This window comes from Wyeomyia smithii, chromosome 3 (assembly GCF_029784165.1).
Source record: "Wyeomyia smithii strain HCP4-BCI-WySm-NY-G18 chromosome 3, ASM2978416v1, whole genome shotgun sequence".
Classification (NCBI taxonomy): Eukaryota; Metazoa; Arthropoda; class Insecta; order Diptera; family Culicidae; genus Wyeomyia; species Wyeomyia smithii.
In genome coordinates this window covers 168439206-168458103 of record NC_073696.1, presented here as the reverse complement: position 1 = coordinate 168458103, position 18898 = coordinate 168439206, and the positions used below count along the sequence as shown (strand labels likewise).

The following is an 18898-nucleotide window of genomic DNA, read 5'->3' as shown; positions in this document are numbered from 1 at the left end:
TAGAGATGCACCGAATAGCACTATTCGGCCTTCGGCTGAATACCGAATAATCTTTTTTCCATTATTCGGTGAGATGAATATTCGGCCGTAAATTCGGCTGGACACAACGTTGATCGTATGATAACAAAATAACCAAAAGGTCATTGTTTGAAGTTTAAATTGTTTCTTTCGCTTTCAACTGTTCATGTACGAAAATGATTGAAAATTGTCCGAACTATTGCACAAGAAATAATTAATTTTGCGCCTATGGAATGAGACACGCTAATCCGTGGTGCACCTACTTTTGTCCTTATTTGAGTTGTCGTTCAAAAATAATATTTTTAAGGATTATGGTTAACACAATTTAAAAGTTTGTGTTACAACTACATTTTAAGTGTTTTTGTAAAGCAAGCAGTGCTTGCAAATGTATAAAATGAGAGAAATGAACGAGAACTGAGGATGTGACTTTATGTCAGGAAAAATATACCTCATCCAGAAAAGACATGAACTATTGTGTGGAGATTGCGGTTCGTGTTTCGTTTTAATGAGATATATTTCTTTCTAAGCTCAAGTTACATCTTCAGTTTTCATTTACCCCCGTTCATAAAACTTTGCACTATACTTTTATATTATTTTCTGATAAACATTGGCCACTATTCGGCTCATTCGGCCTATCCGGCCGAATAGTAAACTTACTATTCGGCGAGCCGAATATTCGGCAAAGTCCAATTTTTGCTGATATTCGGCCGAATATTCGGTGCATCTCTACTAATTTGTCTCCGAGTACGATACTTTACTGTTTCTAGTTTTTTTTTTTGAGAATAAAAAGATGAAAGCACGACATGACTTTACGCGAAGTCTACTTGTACAGACATAAAAATGCTCAAATTGAGGATTGTGGGAATTCTATTAACACAGTACATGACCAGTGAACAGAAATTAAACATATTTAATGGATGTGAGTTTGATTTTCAGAGTATTTTTTGTTTGTTAGGGAATTAGAATTACGTTGTCCATTGATGTGAACTTTTGTAATAATTGTAATTTCAGAGTATATTACAAATACGTATTTAAACTATAGCTATGAAGTGGATTAGGTGCATTAATGGCCGTGATCACCTAGTGTTTAGGACCCTACATTTTGTCTTTCTTCGCATGATCAGCAGATCAGAATTTTATTAGAATATTTCTATCAATTTGAACTAAAATTCACACAGTATGTGAATTGGATAATTTAATTATCACAGAAAGCATTTTGCATAAAATGAAATGAATGTGTCGAATCATCATTTATAATTTCAAAGTTGTTTTTGATAAAAACTGATTTCTAACCTGACCTGTAGTATTAGGGAAATGTTCACAATTGTGGCAAACGTAAAGGTTACTAATTACGATCGATTAGATTACAAGTAACTCAAACAAATGCTATACTTACATGTACAGTTCCAACGAAAATTGTTCCACAAAGGAGATACAAATTGGTGTCAGAAAATATTCCTTTAACTTCGTCAAGATCTTTTTTCGAAAAACCCATTTGCGGTAAAGTCTGTAGTGCGTGTTGAACGTGTGCTAAAAGTTTTAGTTGTCCAACACCAACTGGGCTATAGTTGAGCTCCAATGTAAAGTTTTTCATTTCGGGTGCAACTTCCTCTAAATCACGCTGTCGGGTTTTAAGAAAATCGAGTAAAAGTATTGGAAGAAACTGATTTTTGTAGTTGACACGAATATGTGTCGCCAGTTCTGGTGGTACATCGGCTGCTGACATTTCAAAATGCTCCGTCATAATATTTAGAAATACCTTGGTTCGTATATGTGTTACGGGGGTTTGAAAGTTTAGGTTTTGGATACTTCTCTGTCCCTGAAAAGATACAATTAAATTAAACTCTTTTATAATACGTAAATAGGCAAACTTAGAAATTGTGTTAAAGTTAACCTTTTTTTGTTTTTATCAGCGTTTACAGCAGTTGGACAAATTTTTAAACAAAAAATACGAACAATTATCCGCCGCCTTCCGACTCCGACACCCTGACGAAGCAAGTGCACCAGCTTTCTGATTTGGTTGAGGCTTTAAATAAAAAAGTAGATGATTTTGTGTGCCAAACCGATTGCTCAACTGTTGGAGGTGAACCGAAAATTATTCAGTGGCCCAAAGTAGGAGCTAAACGCCGTCGTAAGGAGCCTGAGCACATATTATTACCTACCAGTGATCGTGGCACGAAATCAATCAACATCAGTGATCTCTCGGTCTCGTTCATTGCTGTTGCTGCACCGCCGCCAAAGTTCTGGCTTTATTTATCCGGCTTTCAACCAATGATTACAAATGATGACGTGAATAAAATTATCGGAAGATGTTTGGATTTGACCGACCCAGTGGATATCATTCGTCTTGTTCCAAAGGGAATGGATGTTTCAAACATGACATTCGTTTCCTTTAAAATTGGTCTGGATCCAGCTTTAAAGGACAAATCTTTAGATACCGCTACTTGGCCGATTGGAATTAGATTCAGAGAATTCATCGGCCAGTCAAAAAACTCCACCCAGTAAGCTGCAGCTCCAACTATGACGCATCCTGCACGACTGCACAGAATGCCGACAATTTTGCCTTTCTGCGATGTTATACGGATGGTGGGAACCTTCAGGTTCCCGCCAAAGGCGAGTATCTTATTTTAACAAACAACGACCCAACACTAAATTGTTGCACGTTGCAGCGTACTTCTCCCGACGACAACGATGCCATTTGGATTTTCTATCAGAACGTCCGCGGCCTACGCACTAAAATTGACGACTTGTTCCTGGCTGCTAGCGAATGTTCTTACGATGTCATCATTTTGACGGAAACTGGACTAAACAATGACATTAACGACCTTCAGCTTTTTGGTTCTGCATACAATGTGTTCCGGTGTGATCGTAGCCCTCAAAATAGTTGTAAATCTCGTCTTGGAGGTGTGCTTGTTGCTGTTGCTCAATGTAATACTAGTAAAACTATATGTACAACTAACGGACAAAGCTTGGAACAGATTTGTGTGTCTTCCGTCGTCAAAGGCAAAAAGCTGCTTATTTGTGCAGTGTATATTCCGCCAGACAGGAGCAGCGACATCTGCACTATGAATGACCACTTAGCAACTATTGACGAAATTAGAACGAATTCTACTCTAGAAGATATGATTCTCGTTTGTGGTGACTACAATCAACCACGCATGCAATGGATGAGTGGCATTGACGGTATTTATTGTAGTAATGGAAACCAACTTCCTCAATCAAGTAGTATTTTACTAGATGGCATGGATTTCATGAATTTAAGCCAGGCAAATATCGTACGCAACCGCCTGAATCGTACACTTGATTTGGTTTTCTGCACTTTTGAGCAAAAGTTAAGTGTCAATGTTTGCCCCGTTCCGCTCTTACCTATCGACAGTCACCACCCACCGTTAGAGATGTCTTTGCCCGCCGTCACTGATGGTATCGCACCGATTGTTGCCAATGCTGAGCGAACGCTTAATTACCGTAGGATCAATTTTGCTGCTTTACTTGCGTACTTGTCAACGGTGAATTGGGATCTGCTTTTTGCTTCTAGTGACGTTGATGATATGGCTGATAAGTTTAGTGACGAAATATGCTCGTGGCTGCTGACAAATGTAGCAACCAAACGTGCTGCAGCTTCGCCTGCGTGGAGTACACCGGGATTACGTAAACTAAAACGTGAGCGTAACGCATGTCAACGTAGATTGCGGCGCCATCGAACACTCGAACACAAGTATAATTTTCAGGTAGCCAGTAACGCTTACCGTCGAGTTAACGCTGCACTCTATAAGTCGTACGTCCTGAGAATTCAATCGAGTCTTCGGCGCAATCCCAAAGGTTTTTGGAACTTTGAAAATTCCAAACGGAATACTTCTTCGATCCCATCGAGTGTTTTCCTCGACGAAGAAACCGCCTCGACTGCTGCAACCACATGTAACCATTTTGCTAGACATTTTGCTTCGGTCTTCAACTCAGGTTGTACATCTCAGCAGGAGGCCGAGTACGCTGCCTCTGACGTCCCACCTGATTTGGTCGATTTACGATCTTTCGTCATTACAAATGAAATGGTTGTTGAAGCAGCGAAGAAATTGAAGTGCTCCTATTCACCTGGTCCAGATGGAGTTCCAGCTGTGGTTTTGACCCGTTGTATAGCTGCATTAGTAGATCCACTGTGGGGATCCAATGAGGGAAAGTTTCCACTTTTGTGGAAGCAGTCCTACATGTTTCCTGTATACAAAAATGGCGATCGTAGAAACGTGTCAAACTACCGTGGAATAACAAGTCTCTCTGCTGCATCAAAACTTTTCGAGATTATTGTGTGCGGCGTACTGTTAGAGCGAACTAAAAATTACATCTCTTTTGATCAGCATGGTTTTATGCCCGGCCGATCGGTGGCTAGTAATTTACTGCAATTCACTTCCACCTGTATTGCGACCATGGAAATGAAGGCTTAGATGGATGTGATATATACCGACTTGAAAGCCGCTTTCGACAAGATTGACCATCGAATATTGCTCTGTAAACTCTCTCGACTCGGTGCCTCAAGTAAACTAGTTTCATGGTTTGAATCGTACCTTTCGGATAGAGCACTGCGAGTTAAAATTGATTCCTGCACTTCGGAACCTTTCACTAATGCGTCAGGGATTCCTCAAGGAAGCAACCTGGGTCCACTGCTTTTCATACTATTTTTTAACGATGCCGCCCTATTGCTTGAGACTAACTGTAAACTGATTTATGCGGATGACCTGAAACTTTATTTCGTAGTGCGTTCCGTGAAGGACTGTGAACGTCTACAATTATTACTCAATATTTTTGCTAGTTGGTGTCAAAGAAATAAGCTAACTCTAAGTATTGGCAAATGTGTAGTAATTACATTTCATCGCATCTCCAAGCCTATTGAGTTTGCGTATGAAATTGATGGCGTTACACTAACGAGAGTAGATCAGGTAAACGAGCTTGGCATCCTGCTAGATACGAAATTGACGTTTGACCTTCATCGCTCAGCGGTTATATCCAAAGCGAGTCGTCAACTAGGATTTATCTCGAAAATAGCTAAGGATTTTTCCGATCCCCACTGCTTTAAGGCACTATATTGTGCTCTAGTTCGTCCTCTTTTGGATACTGCTGCTGTTGTATGGTGTCCACATCAAACCTCGTGGAGTATAAGAATCGAGCGCATACAGAAACGTTTCCTCAGACTGGCTCTAAAAGATTTACCATGGCGCAATCCATCGGAACTTCCTTCGTATCCTGACCGATGTCTACTCCTGGGTTTAGATACGCTGCAACGACGACGATCAATTCAGCAAGCGCTTCTTATTGGAAAGCTTCTCAACGGAGAAATCGACTCACCTTGGCTGCTTTCGCTGCTTGATTTGCGAGCACCGCAGAGAACGTTGCGCAACGATTCGTTACTTGTGCCTAGATTTCATCGAACATCTTATGGTTATAATGAACCAGTCGCCGCGTGCATTCGTGCCTTTTCATTAGTTGAAGACTTATTTTTATTTAACGAACCTATCCATCGATTCAAAAATAGGCTAATTAGTTCGACTTTGCTGTAATTTAGTTAAGGTTTTCAATTCATTGAGACTTAGTGTCAGATGAATTTAATCACAAATAAACAATAAACAATAAAATAGGAATTTAGTTCACTTGTGTATCATGATGAAGACACATCAATGAGCGCAACTACTTTAGTAATAAAAGAGGTAACTAGGGTAAAGGAGGCAGGCCCGGATTTGAAGGGGGGGGGATCAAACGGGCAAATGCCCCGGGCACCCGATTGAAGAGGCCCCCTATCCAAGGGCGACCTTTTTCTTGCTCGTCACCTTCCTGAACGTTACCTCTAAATGTTTTAAGAAGAGGGGGCCACACAAACAAATTAGCCCCAGGCCCTCAGCGTCTAAATCCGGCCCTGAAAGGAGGGTATTATCAGCAGTGATTAAAAAAAAATCTAACGGGTTAGGAACAACCTACGAAGCTATTTTTTTGCATGATACTTCTTCTCATCTCAATGTACCATACTGTTCCTAACCACTGAGATTCTATTTCAATCACTGCCGAAAATACCCTCCCTTACCATAGTACACTGGAAATTGAATCTATAGATTAGTAAAATTAACTAACTGTCGACTATGACGTTCATAAAACTTGTAAGCGTTTGAAGGTTATTGAGATTTTTTTTTGTATATATTCGTTTTATTTTGTTTGTTTTAATTGGGAAGTGTTTGTTTATGTGGATGTTACCCTCCCGACGCCCATGCCACCCAACGATTGACGTATGAACGCAGCCACCCACCCATGAGGTTAGTGTATCCTGCCACCAGGAGATGGGCGGAATGGAGCCGCGATGGAGAGAGAACTAAATAGGATCTGGCGGGAGAGAGCTGCTTATTTACTTGGCGAGGGCAATGACCGCTGGCGTAGGGCAATAACCTGTTGATCCTATCGAGAATCGAGTCTTGATCACTCTTAGAATGTCGATTGATCGAAGCAGACCGTGAAGAAGCTAGTTAAAAGAGTAATTAAAACAGTGGACAGCAGAGCAGAGAGTGAAGTTTGTGGACAACAGAACCCCGAAGTTGAATTTGGAAAACCACGTAGGTTCGGTTTGGAAAAACCACAGCTGCTTTGGGAAAACCGTCGGAAAGCTCATCGTCCAGGATCAGGCCGGATTCCAACACACCGCCAGTTCTACGCTACAGTGTTCACCAGCGAGGGCGACAAAGGTCGCGGAATTGTCGCGGTGGTTGGCGGCAAAGGTGGAGGATATCGCGTCAGCCGGTTGCGGATTGGTGGCGAAAGGTGGAGGAAGCACAGGAAGAAAGGGGCCCCGAAAAGGAGAAGAAAAGGTTAGATAGAATATAAGAAAGTGGGAGGCCAGGATTGCGAGAATAAAAGAATTGTAATTAGCCAAATACGTGTTTACATCGGCTTTTCAAGCATTTCCCAGACAACCCGCGGAAATTAAGGATAAGCGTGCCGACCCTGAGGCATTTTGTTCAGGGAGTCTCACCAACGCTCACGGTTGAGTCTACTGGCAACTTACAAACTCTAAAGTTCTTCAAAGTAAAATGAGGGTAACGATGTTTAAAAATTAAAGTCTTTAAACTTTTAACTTGTTAAAACCTACACAGCCCCTTTTTTATAAATAAAGGGGGTTTGTTAGTACACAGTGTGATACTTTCCGATAGTTAAATCACCCGAATAAAACAAATCAATTTCCATGAATCTAAAAGCACGCTCTTTATTGCCTTAGTCTTCTCACTCCGTGCCAGGACCGTATTCAGGCACCACACACAGTACCAAAAATGAAATTTCAACTAATACAAATGAAAGCACATAACGCTTTCTAGCACATAAAGTGCAAAACATATACAGTTTCACACCATTGATAACGCCAGTACAGAATCGTTTTAAACCATGTAAATTTGTACGTTAAGTGACATAAACTTCAAGATTTGAACATGAATATGCATGCAAATTAACAATATATTCATTTACATTGCATGTGAATATTATGCTACACGGAACATTACATGATTTCTAATGCTCCATTTATGTGTATTTAAACAAAGCTTAAGTATTTATAATAAATATTATTGAATGATAAGTTTGTGTGGTCAATAACTGTGACTTCTCATTACTATTAGTATACAGCAGCGGTTCTCAATCTCTTTTGTCCGCGTACCCCTTGGTGATATTTCCTAAATCAATTGTACCCTCTGGCTTGGAATGTTCTCGCAGAGTGGGAGAGGGTAGTGGTAGATCATGTTGTGGTAGTCTACTTTAGATTTAAAATTGAACTGTGATTTGTTTGATTGCTACAGTCATGTTTTAAGATCAAGTTTGAACAACAAATAAAGTATTATAAAAAAAATTGCTTTGTCCGCCATTACTGATTTTTCTTTTGCGTACCCCCAAAAGGTTCTCGCGTTTCCTTAGGGGTACGCGTACCCCAGGTTGAGAACTGCACTATACAGCACTATATGGCTGGTGTTAACTACTTGATTGCCAACTGAAATAAGACAGTTCAATTAACTAGTATTTTCCACAAGTGTTTTTAATTCTGAATAGTGGAATTAAATAAAAGGGATAACACAATAGCATAACACAAACGAATGTATATTGCATGCAACTCAAGCACAGTGAACATAGCTTGCACGCAATCAAGCAAACAAAGGCAGTCACGGTTTCGTTTATTGATATCTGTTTCGCGTTAAACATCTTATCGAACATAATGTTTTCAAGATGGAAGAAACTTAAATAAATGATCAGCTGTTAGAATTTTAACCAACCATTTCATACCTTTTTTTTGATTTGTTGATTAAAGCCAAAGTTCATTAGTTGAACTTACAAACCAGGGTACATGATTATCAACTGTCTCGATATGGCGATTTCTGGGTGGTTATTAAAGACTAACCCTACCAGAGATGATGAAAGTAACACTAGGAGGCGAAGCAGACCTTCAAAAAAGTGTTAAATACGACAATAACACTAACAAAGCACTTAACGAAAGCCAAAGTGAAAATTTCAACATTGATGCATAATGAAGCGCTCATGGATGAATAATTTGCACATTGAATGGGCCCTCCCGGTCGACAGGATGTCGATGAAAATGCTCAATCGTGATAGTTTAAATAGTTTGTTTGACACGACGCGAAACATCTTATGCTTTATTAAGCCGAATAAAAATGCTTAATCGTGATATGCATATCAATTTCCAAATCGGACGAATAATGTTCGAAAAAGCCACCAAACCACAGATTCCAAGGTTGAGTTAGAAGGGAAGCATGACAATTGGGTCCTAAAGCTATACCAGTTTTTATATATCATTTGAGAAAGCCGCGTTCTATGAGCAAAACGTGATTTTTTATCAAATGTTTATCGTTTTCCTACGATTTTCAAACAAAGAATCAAAAACTGCTCGTAATGTCGTAAAGGACATTTTGCCCATGTACGGTATATGGGAGAACATTTTTTTAAAATCACTTTTTGTTCAAAAAATTACACTCTTTCAGTTAATATATAAAAATCAGGAAACCGTGTAAAACTTTAAAACCCAATTCTGGGTAGTTTATTAAAACCAATCGCACAAAGTTAGAGGGCAATATCAAGGGCACCAGGACTGCTTATTGTATTGTATTGAATTAACTCAAGGTTAATTCTCTCTTTACCAAGGTTACTCTAGGGCAGCATAGGTTTGGATGCAAAAAAACTTTAGAAATATTTACCAATCCTATTCCAAATGCATAGATATGTTCTTGAACAATGAGTATATTGTTTAAGAATATATTTATGCATTTTGAGTAGCATTGATAAGTATTTCGAAGGACTGTAGTGTCCCAGAGTAACCATGGTAAAGAGAGGGTTATAAATATATAGAATTCATCTCATTTTAGAGGCATGTCATGCCTTTTATTAGGACTTTCTGGCAAACCTGTCAACGCTGCAAGTCGTTTTAAAATAAAATAAGTTTGGGAACTATTTCAATCAGGACCTTCGCCATGCCAAGGGATTCAGTGTTCTGTATCTATGGTTCATATATGCGAATCTAGAACCTAATTCAGAAACCTTGGGTAACGATAATATTATTCTAGGAATTTCTACATTGAAATGTAAGCTTCTTCACGATTATACACAATAAACTAATAAACTGTCCAAGAGCAGCAACGCTTATTTGGGAAAAATTTAACATTCAATTCGTTACTGAATACATCAATTGATATCGTGCCAGATCGACATTGCTTCGACTTATTTTTCGGCAGATCCTTGCCAAATACTTCTAAAGCTGTTCGAATCGCTTGCAGCTGACTTATCTATGATTGAAAACGCCTCGAACGAATGGTATAAAAGCAAGATACGTGTGTCCTACATGAGTTGAAGCCGTGGGACGTTAAACAGCATTTTAACAGCTGCTTCAAAAGAAGTCAAGAAAGGGATTTTTGCATCGAGTAGTAACTGGTGACAGAAAGTCGATGCGGTATGACAATACATTCGTAGGGTTTGCCCGGTCCTACATCTACATCGACCCAAGCATAAAGTTCCTCATTTGATTCTGTTTGGGTGTGATGCATTAGTCTAGTGAGATAGTTTTTTTTGTTAGCTGTATGAATTTTGACGTAGAACTACGTCTCTCAGGAAGTTCGGCTACATAGTAGTGCTGGGACTTTTAACCGGATATATCCGTGATCCGGTTATCCGAAGCCTCGGATCACGGATGTGTAAACGAATACTATTCGGATGTCCGGATATCCGGATACGGATAATCGAATAGTCGGATATCCGGATATACTATCCGGATATCCGGATTTTTTTTCTGCTGCCTAAAACCCGTTCAAACGAAATGTAACGCGAAAAATGGCTTTTTCCACAATCCCCCATCCCCTCGTAAGTAATTATTTACGGAATTCTCATTAAACTATGTTCGGATACAATATCCGGATATCCGGATATCCGACTGTCCGAAAATCCGGATATCCTGTCGGATAATATCCAGATATCGGGTTGATCCGGATTTTGGATATTTGACGGATATCCGAGGTCGGATATCCGGATATTTTAATCCGGATAGTCCCAGCACTACTACATAGGGATGTGAAATGAAAATCTAGTACCGGAAAAGTAAAAAATATGTCCAATTTCAAATGCTAATAAATCGGTTAGTTTTAGGTGGATTTCCCTCGTTCTTGCAGCAATAGATTGGAAAATCTTCTAAGATTCTTCCCAAATGCAGAACATTGTATCTCTGATTTGTCGTTATATCATTGCTTCCCAAGCATGGTCGACAGGATCATACACATTGCAATTTAAAATGTGCTATTTGGCCTATATAAGAGCCTGTTTCAGCCGAAGCCGCTCATAATAGTTCTAGATAGCGACAACAGCAGTCCTTCCATAGCAGTGCAGCGGATACCAATAGCAGCGGATAGCGGCCATAGCTGTGGCAAGGCAACAGAGAGCGCAGCAGTTGCAGCTGGTATCAGCATCGATAGTAGCAGGGTCAGCTGATGCAGGGCCAGCGAATACCAATGGCAGCGTATAGCGGCCACAGCTCTGGCAACGGATAGCGGCAGCCAGAGATGCCAGATATACAGACAAATCTGTAGTATACAGACTTTCTGTGTAGCGATACAGACACGCATAAGCCTACAGATTTTATACAGACATTTAGTATAATACAGATATTACACAGATATCTGATATTCTACATAATCGTTTTTCCAGTATACACAAAAAAAACGAACACAAAAACCGAGAGTCACTGTAGCCGTTGATGGAAAAAGTGAACTACGAACTGAACACTTTGCTGAATATATTAATCTTGCGTCTTTGAGAGTGAAAACTTGACAACGGGACTCTAGTCAGGCTATAGAGTTTTCACCGGCTCCGTGGGCACAATAGGCAATACTCAGCCTGCTTCTGCCCCTGTAACAAACAGCTGATTGTCTCGATCGATTGCCATGCAGGTTATATTGGTGAAAAGACCGTTTGTTCTATTCGGAGCAATATCCAACGTTGAAGAATTACTTAAAATATTCCAAATCTTGAAGGTACAATTTTAATAACCGCGGGACTTCTGCCATCATGTGTCAGTTTAGCTACATTACGACGAACGACGATTTGTATCACGGGAAAGACTTACTTCTATGTGTTACTAGGATTTGAAAGTTAAATTAGTTATCGATTAATCGACCAACTATGATAGACTCGAAAAAGAACAATCAAAACAAGAAATAAAACAAGTTGCCTCATTTTGACAACACACCAACGTTCTGGGAAGCTGGCGTTCAAAATTTTGGAACAGTTATAAATTTGACTTCATTTTCATGACTCAGAACACACTGAATTATCTATTCCTTTAGTAATAAGCACAACACCCGAACAGTTTTTAATATCTGCATAATAATTAGGTTATCGCATAATCAAACCTCAAAAATTATCAAGCCTAATATGACATGCAACTGTTTTATTAGGAATGGTCAATTTCGATTGATCCGATTGGCCATTATATGATTGCTTTCCCAAGCACGGTCGACAGAATTGAAGTCCTAGTAATTCGGAATGTACTATTTGGCCTATATTTAAGCCTCGTTCAGCTGAAACTACTCATATTAGTTCTAGACAGCGGATACAACAATCCTCACTTAAGAGCAGCAGCTGTGGCAGCAGATAGCATCAGCAGCAACAGTGATATCAGTAGCGAAATTGGGGCCAGCTGGTGCAGCGGCACTTCCTCTATTAGAAGCTACCTTTGTGTAGTAGCGAGCAGCATCAGTAGTAGGTACATTAGCCGACATTTTCTGTAATGAAAAGTTGCCGTATTTTGACAACATGGGTCGTATGGGTCGTAAAATTTTCAGTGTGAAAATCGCTTTCAACTGTGTTATCAGAAAAATACCTCAATTTCCTCTGTCGGGGTAGCACACAGATGTGATCAACATTATATCTGTTATGAAATTGAACAACAACAGTCCTTATAAGAACAATAAACAAATTTTCTAAGATTATATATTTTCTCGTTTTGCGTTGGAATTAAAAGTAAAATGTTATTTTAATCTGCATGCACTATGGCTGTTGAAACTTGTTTGCGTTGCATAGTGGTTGTTTCATTCCTGTTCAGTGATGTATGTGCAAACTAAAATACGGTAGCACTTCTACTCCTCTTTTGCACAAAATTTTAAAAATATGTAATACAAGTAATGCAACAAGCAACCTTATGTAGTTCTACGTCAACCTTGCGGTCGTGGCTTTGCATACAACCCTTGTGATTTTTTGAATTTCCCTTTATCCCCGTTGTCGAAAAAAAAAAACATATATAAAATAAAAAAAAGAACTTGCTTTAAATTATCAACCAAAACAAGTTGACAGAGATTTGCGAACTTACCGTTTGATCTAACAAATGAAACGTTGAAGTTTTAGGTATATCGTATTCCGTTAGGCATACTTTTAATGTTACTGTAGCACCTTGTTTAGGAAAAGATTTCCATTCGATGTTTTCACTATCCTTGACTAATACAGCATGTAAATACATCGTCCCGTTTCTTCTGGTTTTAGATGGGATTTCTATCAGAATTGACCTACAAGAAAAGTGATGAAACATGAAAAGCAATTCCAATAAAAACTCTGGGAAATTTTTTATGTCACTAGTTCTACTTCAATAGTGACATCGGAACATGCACATCATTCGCCTGATCGGATTTCCGCCTACGAGTTCACTACACATAAGAACACTGTATTCTCATTATTTGATCATTTTCCTAAAATGTGAAATGGTGACGTAGGACTAAACACTGAATCAAAAGGAATTTCAGAGTTCCAAAGGTTGCAGAGTCCGCAGGTAGAATAAATTCGTTTGTTCAGTAGTTTACGTATTTTAATTTTCATTTTTTCGTTAACTTTTTTTAGAAATATATTCAACAACACTCGAAATAACTTCGTTTAAATTTGCCTGTAGTGTTTTGTTTTTGTTCAAACAACATGTATTTGACACGGCACAAACGTAGGTATTGCTGTTGTTGAATAAGCATCAAGAATTTCTCTTAAGGGGCCGTTCCTAAACCACGTGGTCATATTTTGATCCCTTTTTACCCCCCCTACCCCCCCGTGTTCTTTCGTGGTCTTTTGGCCAACCCCCCTCCCCCCTTGCGACTTTAACCACGTGGTCTTTTCATTTGTCTAGTGCCAAAAATTCGCTTGAATTTGTTGAATTTTTATTTTCAAACATTCGGTACATTCTATATTTCTAAAATGCAAAAGCTTTTGCTCTTGACTTGGTGGCAACAATAAATTATAAGTCAGAAAAAAAGACCACGTGGTCATTTCGTTAACCCCCCCACCCCCATGCGTGGTCTTTCGTGGTCTTTTGACAAACCCCCCCGTCCCCCTCTTTATGACCACGTGGTTTAGGAACGGTCTCTAATGCGTCTAAATCAGAATTTATTTTATTTCCTCAAAAACTAATCTAACCATACTTAAGTTATAATAATGAATGGTTTTGTCTCATCTAACTCTGATTAAATCAAACTTATTATATGAGTCTTACACTGAAAATATTTCCGAAGTCGTTACTTGAGGATATGTTAAATATTGTAAAATCATATACCAACATGTTCCAGCAAAAAATCGAAGCAATTACAACGAAGTTACAGTTCAAAAAGATTTATTTTTTGTTTGATAAGTTTTTTCCATTTGCCAACAATAACATTCACTGTCTCCCAGATGGTCTCGAGGTACGATGCTGGTCTAACAAGCCAGTCGTCGTAGGTTCGAGTCTCGGCTCGGGAGAGACTGTTTGTGTCAGTAGGATCGTAGCGCTAGCCTCGCAATTGTTCTATACACTTAACAGTTGGCTGCGAAGTCTGTGTAAAATAAACAGAAGGTCGAGTTCCGAATCGGAATGTAATACCAAGGCTTTGCTTTTTTGCCAGGAATCAAATGGATGAGCAGAAATCTATATATGCTGAAATAATTGACTTGTACAATTGAATTTTACTACTAACAGTCAATTCATTCTTTAACCGGCACAAGACACCGTATTTTTTGGCCATTTTTTATGACATTATCAATATGAGACTTGAAAGTTAATTCTGTTATCAATAACTACTCCAAGATACTTTATTTCGTTCACGCGATCAATCGTCTCACCATCAATTTCAATATTTACGTCTAGACTGGAGTTGGCTGCAGAAATTATCAAGTACTTTGTCTTACTAATGTTTAACTTTAGTTGCTTGAATTTTAACCAATTCGCTAGATAATGTAAATCTTGGTTTAGAAGTGCTACAACATCAAGCGGATGCTTCGCTGCAATGAACAGAACAATTTCATCAGCGAATAAGTTAATATCACAGAACCGTAAGACTCGATTCATGTCATTATTATTATTATTATTATTATTATTATTATTATTATTATTATTTATTTCATAATTCATCCGACTAAAGTCTTAATGAATAAATTTCAAAATAAAAGTATATGGCTGGGAAAAGCCACCTTGGAAGGCCGAGAAGGCAACTTTCAAGCTGGCATAAAAACTCAGCATCTTTTGAGGACAATACATAGCATAGTACAAGCGTAAAATAACATAGAAACAAACAATTTAAAAAATTCATAATGTACAATAAATTACTAAAAATTAAAACTATCGTTGAGTTGATTGAAGAGCAGAGCCATTCGGCGAACAGGCTCGTGAAGGCCGTAGTTCGTACGGTGTGCATTCGTTTGCAGTAGATTCTGGTTTTTTCGAGGACGAAGAGGACAATACAGTTGCAGCAAAGTCAAGATAGCTGGACAATCGTACCGGCCTGTCAGAATGTTGTGTGTAGTTTTGGCAATTATTTCCTTACGGCGCTGCTCAAGGGGTGAGACTGCAACCAACAAGCAAAGGTTTTCGTAAGGTGGTAGATGATCAGGATCTCTCCATGGCAATGTACGACAGATCTTTCTAACGAAAAGTTTTTGAACTCGTTCAATTCTTTGGATCCATAAATCATAGTGCGGGTCCCATACAGCGCACGCAGTTTCCAAAATTGAGCGCACCAAGGAACAGTAGAGAGTTCGCAAGGTACCGTAGTCAGTAAACTCTTGGCCAATTTTAAATATTAGACCAAGCTGGCGATTAGCTTTGAAGATTATCATCGAGAGATGTTGCCTAAATGTTAATTGAGTGTCCAACAAAACACCCAAATCGGAGACAGTGTCGCTACGTTGTAAACTTGAGCCAGCAATGCGATAGTTGAACAACACAGGTTGCTTTTTGCGCTGGAAACTAATCACAGTACACTTAGGAATGCTCAGCAACATGTAATTACGATGGCACCAGTCACTAAACAAGTCAATCAGCGATTGAAGCCTATGGCAATCTACAAGAGATTCGATGAGTTTAAAAATTTTAGTATCATCCGCGTACAGCAATCGTGTGCCAGGTGGTAGAACTTTAGTAACATCATTGATAAACAGCGAAAAGAGTAGCGGTCCAAGTATGCTACCCTGGGGAACACCGGAACTGTTACTGAACCAAATCGACTGCGACTTTCCCAGCTTGACAGCGATCTTACGATTTCGTAGGTAGGAATCTAGCCATTCCACCAATCCAGTTGCAACTCCAAGCTTGTCAAGTTTTGCACAAAGTAGCCCATGATCCACACGATCAAAAGAGGAATTTAGGTCCGTGTAAACAGCATCGACCTGAAGGGACCGGTCCATACCACGGAGGCAGAAAGACTCCAGTAAATCGGTTGAAACAGATCTACCGGGGTAAAGCCCGTGTTGCGCAGTAGAAATATAATTTTACACGTTAAACTTGAGATGATGATGGATAATGGCTTCGAACACTTTAGAGCAAGCACACAAACATGAGATCCCACGATAATTTTCAACGTTCCGCTTATCACCTTTCTTAAATACCGGAAACATTACTGATTCTTTCCAACTACTGGGAAATCGATGTCTTAGCAAGGAAAGATTAAAAATCGCACTTAGCGGTGATTTCAGGTTTCTAATACATTTTTTCAGCAGAACGGCAGGAATGCCATCGGGTCCTGGGGAGAAAGACTGTTTCAGATTGCAGATGGCTGTTGCAACTTCTTCGTTAGTAATCGTAAAGATTTCAGCATTGAACACGTCACTCGGTACATGAGTAACAGCTGCAGCAATATCGTTAGGTGAAGCACACTCATTATTAAAAACTAGCGAAGTGCTCGGCAAACAAGTCACATTTCCTGCTACTCGTAGACGCTTCACAGTTTAGTAAAAACATGTTGGATGGTAAACCTTCCTCCTTACGCTTAGAATTAACGAACCTCCAAAAGCTTTTCGGGTTTAAGCGTAGGCTGTGTTCTGTTTTGCGCACAAACCTTGTGTAAAGACTTCTGTTCAGCGCCTTATATGATCGACTGGCAGAAGTAGACCGGATCCGATTGATAGGGTTTTTGTTCTTTTGATAGGCACGCAAAGCTGACTTTCGAATTCGGTTGAGTTTGGCGAGATGCCTATTTCCCCAAACTGGCTTGCGACGAGGACGAACTTTTGGAACATATCGATGTATAAGTTCCTGAACTATATCAGTGAATCCAGACACGGCCTCATCCAAATTACTACAACGGTTGATGAAGGTCCAATCGATGCTAGTTAAAGCTGCATTTATTGCATCAAAGTTACCACGCCGAAAATCAAAACTGGTCGGATCGAACTCGTCAACGAACTGAGCCTTAACGGGTCTATTAAAAGTAACCATCAATGGTGGATGATGAACGTCAATGTTGCAGAGCGGATCGGGTGCGATAGTGACTGAGCATGCTGGCAGAGCACGCGAGTTGGCGAAAACTTAATCAAGAAACCTGCCACTCTGGTTGCAAACAGAATTTATCTGATACATGTAGTGAAATGCCATACCATCTAATAAATGAGTACTACCCGCATTACGGGCGAGCGCGAATCGTCGACAACGAGATAGTTGGCATCTGTCCGCATCGACCAGGATAGGCCAGCGCGATTATAGTCACCGAAAATAAGAATATCGTCGTTAATACAGGTAGAATTGACAGCTTTTTCTACTGATGAAATATGCCGCTCAATTATCTCCACTTCATTCCGCAGTTTAGGAGGAATATAGATAGCGCCGATCACAATGTTAAATTCATCATTTTTAACCGTTATCCATAGTTGCTCAATCGTAACATTCATAGCTTCAATCAATACTGATGATGCCAAAGATCGTCGCACAGCGATGACTACTCCACCACCTCTCGCTTTGGTGCTATTCGTCGAGCAACGATCGGTCCGATATACGGTATAATCAACACCAAACAATTGTGAAGAAGAGATTTGTGAATCTAACCAGGACTCGGTGAGAACGATGCAGTCATAAAGCGAACTGGACACTGCTAAGGCAAATTCGGTTATTTTGCTGCGTAGACCATGCACGTTCTGATAGTAGCAGAGCAGAGATGAAAAAACAGTGTCGCACGAAGAATCGCATTGTTGCCGGCCAAATCGCAAGCCACTATTGTTAGAAAATAGAACCGTGCCGGTTGTCTGCTGCTCGCCAACGTCGTCTGGTGGTACAGTTTGTCGGGGAGAGGTTTCAGTTACAGGCGTCAAGCGGGACGTAGATTCGCACTGTGCAGTGCGGTCGGTCATAGGGCTATGGGGAATGAATTGTGCATAAATTTTTTGAATATTAGAAAATTGCAAAGACTTAACTGGACTGGGGGCCAATTGGCCCCCACATTCCCTCGAAGGTTGAGAAATTAGTTCGATGGCGTCAAATGAGGATTTACTGCAGGTTGCGAGATTAACGTGCGTGGCAACTTCGACGATCTCGGTTTCCAAAAATTCACAGATGCGTTGCGTTCCTCAAACAGCCGAAAATAAACTCCTTTCGGCCAATTAGCAGCATCAAGAGCAACATCTTTCGGTTGCAGGTCAATACCGACTTTGAAGGAAACGAATGCAAATGATTTTATGTCGGCATCTTTCCGAATAAGCTTTCTGACGACTGGTTGTGCACCTGGTACGCATTCTTGCACAAGAGCTGATATTTCATCCTCAGAAACGTGCGGAGCGATGCGCAAAAGGTATATCCAACATTTTTCCGCAGGTTGCGGAACAGTTTCAACCAGTTTGGGAAAGTTTTCGGTTGACTTGGTACCACTGATCAGGTCAGCAAAACCACTTAATCGTTTTGGAGTCAAATTAGAAGAAACAACTCTAGGACGCCTTGAGCTGCGACTAGTCGATGAGATCGCAGGTGTAGTATTAGCAAGAAGCTTGTCAGATATCGACCCGATGAATTCATTAATCTGACCAAGTTCAGTTTCTACTTCATTCATGCAAGAGGTGATTGAATCAGCAAAATATGTAGCGTCAATAGCAATCTCCGATGAATTTCGCT

At 39.8% G+C, this 18898-nt stretch overlaps 1 protein-coding gene across 3 annotated transcripts in view; it reads right to left on the bottom strand.

The window, feature by feature from the left end:
- Window positions 1–18898, bottom strand: part of LOC129726464 (lipid scramblase CLPTM1L) — an 89145-nt gene that overhangs the window by 11955 nt on the left and 58292 nt on the right. For all 3 annotated transcript variants that reach the window (XR_008728345.1, XM_055683176.1, XM_055683178.1), the window contains 2 exons: window positions 12890–13082; window positions 1415–1837 (listed from right to left, as the gene is read on the bottom strand). Coding sequence is in view for 2 of the 3 variants with exons in the window: in XM_055683176.1 (XP_055539151.1) it covers window positions 1415–1837; window positions 12890–13082 (616 nt within the window). In the remaining variant the exon portion in view is untranslated. The remainder of the gene's footprint in view (window positions 1–1414; window positions 1838–12889; window positions 13083–18898) is intronic.